Raw genomic sequence first — 11,422 nt, 5'->3', positions numbered from 1 at the left:
ACTTGACCTATAGATGTTATGAAGTGTATCAACCCTACTTAGCCATTGCATTTTACCAAGCGTATTCTCTATAGCCAACTTGACCACTAGGCATTGCTAATCATACTAGAAGGACACAATCATTCCTCGACAGGTTGGGCCCGATTTGATAATCAGAATTAAGAGCCCAGTATTAAAAGGCTTTATATATGGCGAGGAGAATGCCCAAGACAACATAGGAAAGGAAACAACCCTTACTTGGGCACGCCTCCAGCCACACTGCATCAAATGATTAGATATGGTTTAAGGTCTCACCTCTGACAGGGGGTGCCACATTAAATGCAACAGGATGTTGCCCTCAGACACAAAGGCTCGACGTAGGTCGAAAGATGCCCTAACTAAGGCTGCTGCATTAAATTCGACGACACACTATCCAGCATAGGGGCAGACACTTCAGGCACGGGAAGAGTAGAGCCCCACCAGACAAGGGAATGTATAAAAGCCTCGGTACATGTATAATTCAAGGGATTCATTCTCTTGTACTCTCTATCTTTCTTACTCAAAAGCATACACTGACTTAGACATCAGAGGTGCTTACAGGCACTCCGGGCCCCTTAATCTTTCGTCTCAGATGACTGGTGGAGCATGGCGGGGTGCGAAACATGTCCTTAACACACACCGCTGTCACTTAGCCAGAGGGCTTACAACTTATCAAGAGCGAAAACACTAACATCTTATTTATAATGCATGATACCAGAGGGCTATTCACATGTAAAAGCATATTTTATATAGCATTTAAAACAAAGTATTTCAATATAGCTGGTCAGTAAGTATAAATCACACTCCGGCTTGCTTTCCTAGCTTGTTTGTGTCTACATTGTTTACCAAATGATCTGTTACTATTATTACGTGTACGCTGTTAGTTTCTTAGTTGTCAGCAAAACACACAAAAATAATTTCATTTCATGCAAGAGCAATTACTGAAACAGTTTTCCGTAAAGCATTTTTATTTTATCTCGAAACAAACCAACCCTAAAATAAAAATATGCGGAAAATTATGACCAAGGAAAATAGCTTATAAGAGATAAGGGGATCGTATGAGAGAGCGCGTGTTGATGGAATGTTTTTGGGAGAAAGAACGAGAAATCGAACACAAAGTCCAAAATAGTAGTGGAATGGAAGAAAGTAGCAGAGCATCAGAGCAGATAGTGTGATTGCCATTTATCATAGTAAAAATGCAAATTCGTATGATTGTAAATCAAGCTTAATAAATACAAAGCTCGTACAACAACTCCGTGGATTTTCAATTATCACAACGAGAATGTTATCATCTCAGCCTTCAATCCCCTCCCAATCCCATGTTTTCTCTCATCAGCCAGAGAAGCTCCAAGCTCCAAATGACAAACTCATGGCTGGCTATGTATCATGCAACCCCTCTCCCTCTCTCTCGTATTTGTTTCAACTATCCCAACTCTCTAATCTATCTGTGTTTGCTCCGCTCCCGTTCCCTGGAACCTCTCGAATGATGCCTCCCTTCCTCCTCCCACTCCACCTGCGGCGGGGGAGGAGGTGACGGCTCGTACCTCGACGGCTTCCTCTTGAAATGCCTATCCTCGTCGCTCGACTCGTACTCCACAGCACTACTACTCTTCCTCCCACTTCCTCCTCCTCCACCGCTAGTTACAGAAGCAGCACCCTTTGTCGAAGTCGATTTATAGTCGTCGTAATACCCATTTGCCGAAGCCTTGCCTGGTGGTGCCTCGGTTGAGGACGAGAGCTTTCTCTTCTTGCTGACTTCTTCGGGCGGGAAGCTAATGCGGGAGAACACACTGGCCTTTTGTTTGCGGTCTGCCGCAGCAGCGGCTGCGGTGGCTTTGGCTGATGCTTCCGAGGAGGGTCTGACGGAAGACTCTGAACGGTGGTGGCGATCGCGATCGTGGTCACGGTCATACTCGCGACTGTGATGGTTGTCTGATTTTCTCTTGGGGGGGCGCTGGGGGGGCTCGAGCTCGCGTGCAGGCCGGTCAGGCGATCTCTCGGATCGGTGACGTTGGTGAGAATGGTGGTCGGCGCTTGACGAAGAGGGAACAGGCTTCTGCACCAAACACAGATTTCAATATATATAGGGCACGTCAGTGGAACTCTTAATTTATGCACTTTTATTATTATTATTTAGCTACAATAAGCTACGACTATATTTTCCTTTTTTCTTTTTATTTTATTTTTCATTTTCTGGGATTCCTCTGTTTTCTTTTACAAAGCGGAAGTGCTAAGTGGGAATTCTTTATATGGTAGAAACGGGAATTAAGCTTCTTATCTCCAACAACTAAATTATTATTATTATTATTAATTATTAATATAACTAGGGCCTCGATTTTTTTTTTTCCTAATATCCCAAGTAGGGCTTAAAATCCCCATCCCATGTATTAAACTTACACAGTATGGGGTCGACGAATTGGTGTATAGGCGAGAAGAATTTCGATGCCTTCTAATCATAGCTCTTTATAAGAAATATATGCAATTTTCTTTTATAAGTGAAAAATAAGAAACATTAAAATAAACATGTTTTGTTTTTTAAAATTTATGGGAGTCGAAATATAAAGTACTGCAGGGGCGCCTACTAAAGGCCAGATTTCTAAAACAGCTGCCCAATTATTACAATTCTGTTTTACTCATAAAAAAAAAATATATATATATATATATATTACATTTCTGTTTTAAATTAAATGATAGGCATCTTTATAAAATAAATTATAAAAGTAATATCAATTAATAGAAATACCATTACTAGATTCACATGCAATACACACCACGCTAATAAACCTCTCAAACAACAGATAATGCAAAAATGTATGGCAATCTGAGAAAACGGGTTGAAAGAACAAAAATATATTTTGAAACCCCATTCTGTGGAGGAAATGCAGGTTCATTCAAAGAGTAAAAATGGGTGTACATATTGCTGCTTGAACTGGCATCATCCAGATACCAACAAAAGCATAAATTTCACAACCTACCGCATAAGGAAAAATTATATATATTAGTAAAGAAATTTGTATTATTCTTAAAATTATTATTATTATTATTATTATTATTAGTTTTTATAATAATTAATATTACTATTAACGTTTTTCCTACTACAGCTGTTATATAGATATTATTATTTAAATGAACATACAAGCAGGAACCTAACCCCAAGATCAATGCATGACTCAAGCATATGATGCGCCCTCACTAAAGACAAAAAAAAAAAAAATATACATACATATAGAACAAAAGTACCTTGTGATACTCAAATTAAAACTTTATGACCATTGATCTAAACATTAGACGTGACAACAGCATCCAGGATAACTTCAATTAACACTTTTCGAGGATAAGACAGTCAAGGACCATAAGATAACTCAATTGCTGAAAAGTCCCCCCCGGTACGATTTATCAGTAAATTCAATTCATTACTTCCACCTGAGAATCTAAATTAATACCAACATTATTCATCAGTTTTTCAAGTCAAGAAAACTAACTCCATGTTCTAACATTTTTCTTTTATCTTCTTCAGATCCATTTAATAGGCAGAGCCATAGACCGAAATCAAACTTTAAATTTTCTTGCACTCTCTTCCTATGTTATGGCATCATTAAGCATACAAATAAACACACGCTATTTATATGTATTCAAGCATTACGGCGCGAGCACCCGGTAAAGAAAGAAACTGAAGCTTCTAAACCATCCATTATTTGATCCTAACTGTAGCAACGAAACAATCTCTCTTCTTCGTGAAAAAAAACAAAAACAAAAACAAAAATAAGAAGAAGAAACGAGTGATAAATTGCCAAATTGGTGTTTTTTAGCCAAGTTGGTGTTTTCTTGCCAAATTGTTGCTAACGGCTGTGAGAAGCACCTGCTGCAAAAATAACAAGGAAAAGGGAAATTGGGACGATAGAAAAGACATACAGATTTCAATTTCATTGAAGAAATATCGCCACTGCTGCTCACTTCCCTACCAAACTCCCGATCTTTGGAGAACTCCCTGCTCAGGATGAAGAAAATAAACTAGTTCACCATAAGACAGCTTTAGTTTTGTGGTTAAGAAAAAAAAATAAAAGAAATCAAGAATTTTCCACATAGTACAAGCAACAGAAGTGTAATATAGAAGAGAGAAAACCCTGACCTAAATCACCGAGACAGTTCAATGGGAATATACATAATCAGAATGCATAGTTCATATACATATACTGTATCCCAATATATGAGAATTCTTTTGGTACATAAATATCTGGCATTTCTTACCGACATTAATAAGCAATACCGAGCAAATTGTTCTCCAATTTAGAATTAAAGGCATTTTAAAAAAGGGTGGGCTGGGTCTTGAATTCATTTTTTTATTTAAAAAGCACAGTGTTGTAATGAAAAACAGGCATCATATTGTTTTTTTTATAAGTGCTGACTTTAGGTAACAAAACAGGCATCATATTGTACTAGATATATGCTTAAAAGCTGGAAACTGTTACTTAACAGCAACATGATCCAAAAAATTCATACTGATATTCATCCATTGAACAATGCACACCATTAATATATCAAAACAAAACAGAGCCATATAATCAAACGAGCCTAATAATACCATATCACTTTCTTAAAGATACACAGGCACCACAGATCCAAAATAAATAAAACATTTACTGTTTACCTTTCACCTCGTCTCTCATTTTCACGCTTTCTCCTCAAATCAGCTTTTCGTGCCTCAAATTCCTCTCGGCTCATGATTGGAGGTGGACCGTTCATACCCATACTGAACTCTGAAAGATCCCTATATATATCCAAAACATCACAAATCACATTAAGTTGTTGAATCATAAGTATGTTCAGAATAGCATTTTGCATACCAAGAACACATGCTAATTACGATTCAGTGAAATAAAACTACCCAACTAGACAGACAGCCATTGCACAATAACAGACAACCGAGCTTGCCCTTAGTAAATACACTAGAGAAGGAGAGAGGAAGGGAGGGAGCCAGTAAAATTGGATTTACATGATACACACATACCTTTGAGGTGGAACAGGAGGGAACATATAGCCTTGCCCAGCAAATGGGTCCTGTGGTACAATACCCCCGAAAGGCATGTCAAAGGGGCCTAGTCCATAACCTGTAAAAGGCATGTTTCCAGGATATGGTGCCATATAATCCATGCCGGGTTGCATGCCAGTCCAGTATGGATTGAAGGCAGGACCAAAAGGCATCATATAATTCTCAGCTGCAAGATCTTGAGAGGTTTTCCACTGCAAATCTGAGGCAAACAAAACCAGAATAAATTATCTTCAAAAGAAAAGGATGAAACAGCCCCCAAAACAATTTTAACTATGATGTTCATAACTAGAGCCAAGAAGAAATACTCAGTTCTTAATGATTTCCATCTAGTGTTGGGCAAAAGAGGATAATGGTCATACCATTTGATGGCATGCGTAATTTCTTCTTTTTCTTTTTCTTCCCTAAAATACAAAGAACAATGTGAGATCAAATATTCTTGAACATATAGAACAAGAAGCAAATAAATAAAGAAAATGTCAAGAGTTCATAAAATAGTTCAATTAATTGAGCTTATATGGTTTCAGCCTCTAATTGAATTATGACAAACATCAATGCAGCTCCTACGTACAATATAAGTAGGAAACAAGATATGCTATTAACCGGCATAAGTATTTCAAAAGCACTTGACTCAATAGAAAGGGTAGGGGAGAAAAAAGAAGATTTCAAAATATCATAAAATAGTACAACATTACCAGCCTCGCTAATTGCCACCTTCTGCTGCACTTCTTCCTCAGCTAAGGGAGCACTCCCCTGAGATGCTGCAGGTTCCTTCACACTCACTGACTCACGCGTAGCCTCAGACATAGCTGTTTTTGCAGCCCTCACTCTCTCTGCTATCTGCTGTGGTGCAGTAGCAGCCTTCCCGTCATCTGTATTGTCACGTATGTGTGGGGTTTCTTCATTAATAGGCAATGGCTTATGTTCACCCTTTGACGCAGCAGATAAAGTCGGCGATGGAATCTTGGGCTGCGGACAGCGTGCAGACTCCATATCTGAATTTTAAAAGTCAATATGCCATTAACAAAACCTATCTTATAATATAATTGGGATCGATAAAAAATCCATGCTATTGTAACCACAAACCTTGAACTTGAAATGTACTTCCAGCATTGTCAGCACTGCTGTTACCACCCTCCAATATACGGTTGATTGTATCCCTGAGCGTCTTATTTGGCAGGAGATCATCTGCAAGAATGTTTTTTGCCCCACATACGCACACTGCCTTCGACATTATGTGGTCCCTAATACCTGCGTCAAATTTTATGTACACGAGCCTGAGAACAAAATGTTTGATATGCCAATTTAAGGAAAAGGAACAGTGAAGTGGTTAAAAGGTGCTAAAGTTAGCTGATCGATTAAGACAACCTAATGAAACTATGATACTAAAATTAAAATTCTACATAACATCCCCCTTTTGGTAAAAGTAATCACATTTTTCAACACTAGAAACATCACAACATACATTTATCGCAAAAGCTCTCAAAACAACACTTGCTCGTCAGCACAGCATCTTTCATTACTTCCTTACACAACGGGCAGTGAAGCTCAGGTGGTAGCTCGCCAACAGAGCGTGTGGATGGTAACCCTTCAATTTCTTTCTCAAAAGCAGCCCTGATCTCAATTAAACTGCTATAATCAATTTTCACAACTAAGAAAGGTAATAACTATGAAAAACTTATAGTAATGTTGGCTTACTCGTTTGGTTTCAAGACTGCTACCGCACCACTTGATAATGCGTATGAACCATCTGGGGTAGCCATCAGCATGGACTTCGGTATACCAGTTGGTGGTTTCACCCTTTTGATGTCAAAACTTGGATCACCATTTGTAGGGCAGTGCTGAATAAAGTGCCCTGCACACAAAAAGTTCCTGCACACTGAGCCCTTTGGTGCTAGAAATATTTTTTTTTTTCTATAAGTTGGTGCTAGAAATATAAGCTGTCGGCGTCTCTCTTTTTGGTTAAAATAACCCAACGAAAGGCTCAGCACCAATACGATTGCGATGGAAGAAAGATTAAGAAAGAGAGATCTTCCTCAGTCAGATGACTAAGGTTGTGTTTGGATGTTGAAGTAAGTTGAGTTGAGTTGAGTTGAGTTGAGATGATAAAATATTATTAGAATATTATTTTTTAATATTATTATTATTTTGAGATTTGAAAAAGTTGAATTGTTTATTATATTTTGTATTGGAATTTGAAAAAGTTGTAATGATGAGTTGAGATGAGTTGAGAGAAGTTAACTAACCAAACGAAGCCTAAATCATGGTTGCCCTGAGCATTTTTTTATATGGTACATATATACACTCAGACACTCCCCAACCAGCAATCAGCAATCAATTTTCTGACTAAGATGAGAAGGGAAAAAAAATCATAGAACATGAACATACCGGGCACCTTGCACCTGTAACATATATACCCAGGAGGAGGTGTTTTCCGCTCAAACCCTGCTCGACCTCAAAAAGAGAATAACATATTTCAGCTTGTTGCATAAATAGATTAAGTAAAGGTCAGGACAACATATGAAAAACTCAATAAGATATAAAGACTCACCAAAACCACGCCCACCCATTCTACCACCTATACCCCTTCCAAAACCTCTGCCGGGGCCATAGCCATCAGGACCTTGACTGCAATCCAATACGAAGTCATGAATTATATCATTTCGCATTAATAACCTAAAACCACCGTTAAGTCGGATAATGCAACAAAAATAAAAAGACAAAAACAGGGCATCTCACCGCTGCCAGTCCAAGGCTGGAGTATCAATTAGAGCTTTAATTTTGCTCTCTTCATCAGCTATATTGGTAGGGAGAGCTTCCAGAATTAGATTGTTGGACTGAACGGGCAGAGCTTCAGGAATCGCATACAAATCGTTCCCAAACTCATCCCACTCTGAGTCCTCAGGCTGTAAAGTCAAATTGAACACATAATTACTCAAATGCATACATTTGAGACCAGACTCAAATCCCAGTAATATGACTTAATCAGGGAAAATTATGAAGGTTAAGCTCACATATTTCATGGTAGAAGCATCAGTAACTGGTAAGCTACTCTTTTCTGGTTCAGCCTCGTCCATCTTATTTTCTACCTTAGGCCTACAAAACGAAACAAATTCCAACTCAACCAAACTTTCAGAATTCTCTTCATAACAAAATGTGTGCAGGAGGAAATCTATTTCGGCATACATCACCACCACAATATGGCTTTGCAAAGAAAAAATGACAAGAACTGCCCATATCACCATGATAGTATGCTGCTAACTCTATCTGTGCAGCTGGTCATTGGTCATTTGTGCAACTTAATAAACCCACATAAGAACTAAGCAATCAAGAAATAAAAAGTTTGAGGTAGTACTCTTGTCCAGTGACAATGGGCAAACGTGGCCGTCCAGGAACTCGACGAATTAAAACTGAGGTATTTTTAGGAATCAACATTGCTTCATCAAGATATTCTGAAATTCCAAACAGAAACAGATTGTGTATAAAATACTGTGAAAGTCATCAATCCATGAAACTAAACATACAAGTTATGAAACATAATTCCCCACATGAGGATCCTATTCTCCCTAAAAGGTTGCCTAACATTCCACATAATCAGAAAATCGATCTCACAGCCCATCTCTCAAATTTCACCCATTACAATTAAATATTGAACCAAATTCCTTTCAAATAAACGGCATTCGCAAATGACCAATATAAATTTATTTGCTTTGTGAATGCCAGGGCACATGGTAGCACATGTCAATTGGTATGGTGACAGTGCAAACCAACCCCTTTACTTTTTTTTAGGTGAATATGAAATAGAGAATAGGTCCCAAACCAAAACTAATTGAAAGCAAGAACACACTATTCTCTCTTATCTAAAACCCAATTCTGTTGGAAATATTTGAAAGAGAATTCATTAAAATGTCTAAAAATCAGAACCAACCTTCATTAGTCTGGGCGTTGGTGACCACAAGATCGAAATCGGTACCCCTACCCAAGTGTTTGGATTCAAAAATTTTTTCTTTCAAGGTACCAACTGAGATGAAAGGACCATCCATGGGAATTGAATCGTAATCTTTTGCACTCTTAAATTTATAATACACCGCCATTATATTTTTCTTTTACTTTCTGAAAAAAATAACAACAATAGCAAAACAAGAACAAACGCCCCAAAGGAAAAGGCCTTAAAAAAAAGGCCTAATATTAAACTCGAACAAATTCAAACAGTACAAAATCTAAGCTCTTTCTTATTCGAACCACACAGAAGAGCTCAGTGATTATTCTTCGCGCGCTGCTAATCTCCAGAATCTCCTTCAAAAGAAATCCAGGCCTTTGGCAATCAAAATCTCAAAACAACTTGCAACGGAGGACGACAAATACAAAAGCGTCCGAGGATAGCGTCGTAAATATTCCTGCCCTCCGATAGCAACAGTTTCAATGTAACTTCACAGATCTCAGCCAAAATCGAAGAAACCGTATCTTCGAGACAAAGAAAAACTGGTTCTTCAACTTGAACAATAATCAGACAAGCGCGGAAACAACAATTCTTCAACAATCGGTCCGGCGAGAGAAGGTACAGAATGAAACGAGATCAGATCTGCGCAGAGAGGTCTCCGATCGGGCATAAACAATAATCTTCAAGATCAAGGACTCGAACACTGATTGGCCGCACAAACCCCAATCTTCAATATCCGGAACTCGAAGAGCTTCTGCACAGCTAAGGAAATCGAAACCCTAACGAGGAAATATTAAGGTAAGGATTGCATCGTGTGGATGGGTTGCCACAGTTTGGAAGCGAAGAGAATAGGGTTCGGTAGATTTTCGGAGGGTTCAGCAATTTTTCCCCTCTTTACATCTCTCTCCTTTTATTTTCATGTTCTTTTGATCTATGAGCCCGATTGTTAATATATATAGAGATATGTACACAAACGTAAATATATATATATATATAATATAAATATATATATATCTACATATATATGACGCATATATGCTCGAAGATGTGATGGTTGGCTGCGTGGCCCGTACGCCGCTCTGTACACTCGTCTTCAAGACGCGTTTCATACACTCGCGCTGTCAATTTACGCCGTTGCGGATAATGAACTTTTTTTTTTTTTTTTTAATCTTTTACGCTGCGTTTAGATATTAAACTGATTTGAATTGAGATAATAAAATATTATTAAAATATTATTTTTTATTATTATTATTATTTTAAAATTTAAAAAAATTAAATTTTTTATTATATTTTGTATTGAAATTTGAAAAAATTATAATAATAAGTTGAGATGAGTTGAGATGAATTTATGAAGCAAACGAAGCCTTACAAAGACCCTCCAGGCCGGTCGGATGTTTTTCTTCACTTTACACCTGCAAATTACAAGTTGTCACATAGGGGTTGCAGAAAAATACATCTTACACCTGCTGTAGTGAAATTTTTTTTTTTACAACTCTTTCCCCCCTCACTCCCTGCCTCCCCCACCTCGGCACCTACCCTCCGACCACCCTCTGTCACTCTCTTTCTCTCCCTCTAGAATACCATCTGTGTAGAGGGATTTGTGGCCATCGACAAGAGATTTGTGACCATCGACGAGAGATTGGTGAAGGTACTAGCTCACAAATTTTTAGTCTGATATCGTAGTCTTTGTTCTGTTGATATGGCAAACACCTGGGGAAGTAGGTTTCTGCTTTTCTTTTTATATATTCGATGGATTCTTTTGGGTTGCAAATGGAATCAAATCATTTCAAAATCATATTTGATTCTATTATAATTTTTTTCTTTTTAAGATTTTGAAAAGAGGAAATTTTAAAAAAGTATTGATTGCATCTCATAGAATTGAGACATGATAGAGATAAGTATCATTTTTGTGGAATGGCATGAGCATAGTCAACGATAACAATGAGAGCTCCATCTCAATTTTTTTTCAATCAAAATAGATATAAGACAAAGTTTGCATTATTACTAGGTTTGACTGTATTAGTCGTAGAAGAATTTTCTTTTTTAATTGTTACTTGGAGAATGGGAGTGTTGGGACAGAGTCTTTCTGTAGCAGTGATAGCGATTGCGCTTTATCCGATCTCACTCACCTTGTCGAGAAGATTCTGGTAATTCTTTGAATAAAATATGAAGACGAAGATGGCCTATGTTGAGGGAGACGAAGATGGCCTTTGTTGAAGGAGATGAAATCTGAAGACGAATCTGTTGAAGGAGACGAAGATGGGTTCGAGGGAGTCTTTCGGGGAGAAGAGGAAAGAAGGATGGGGGAAGACTGAAGGGAGAAGAGATAGAGTAGAATGGATGTGATTTTACGTTAACTTCAATAAGTTTACTACGTGTTATACCTTTATTAGCAGGTATAAAAGTGAAATCGACAC

At 37.9% G+C, this 11,422-nt stretch overlaps 1 protein-coding gene across 4 annotated transcripts; it reads right to left on the bottom strand.

The window, feature by feature from the left end:
• Positions 1–1,206: 1,206 nt before the first annotated feature.
• LOC121234300 (E3 ubiquitin ligase PQT3-like) lies at positions 1,207–9,953 on the bottom strand. 4 transcript variants are annotated; one of them, XM_041130190.1, is made up of 15 exons: positions 8,994–9,953; positions 8,421–8,517; positions 8,080–8,161; positions 7,805–7,971; positions 7,617–7,693; positions 7,454–7,519; positions 6,764–6,920; positions 6,531–6,679; positions 6,152–6,316; positions 5,761–6,060; positions 5,428–5,469; positions 5,027–5,267; positions 4,667–4,786; positions 3,931–4,006; positions 1,207–2,071 (listed from the first exon to the last, which is right to left on the bottom strand). In XM_041130190.1, the coding sequence occupies exons 1-15, from the start codon at positions 9,157–9,159 to the stop codon at positions 1,460–1,462; spliced, it is 2,517 nt and encodes an 838-aa protein (XP_040986124.1). In that variant the 5' UTR covers positions 9,160–9,953; the 3' UTR covers positions 1,207–1,459. The 4 variants fall into 4 exon arrangements, with proteins under 4 accessions (XP_040986124.1, XP_040986123.1, XP_040986125.1 ...); XM_041130189.1 differs by having other exon boundaries at positions 1,207–2,074; positions 8,994–9,952; XM_041130191.1 differs by having other exon boundaries at positions 1,207–2,074; positions 7,454–7,510; positions 8,994–9,952.
• Positions 9,954–11,422: the final 1,469 nt, after the last annotated feature.

Source organism: Juglans microcarpa x Juglans regia, chromosome 6D, assembly GCF_004785595.1.
Source record: "Juglans microcarpa x Juglans regia isolate MS1-56 chromosome 6D, Jm3101_v1.0, whole genome shotgun sequence".
NCBI lineage: Eukaryota > Viridiplantae > Streptophyta > Magnoliopsida > Fagales > Juglandaceae > Juglans > Juglans microcarpa x Juglans regia.
Note: the sequence above shows the minus strand (reverse complement) of the source record. Positions and strands in the feature narration are given on the sequence as shown.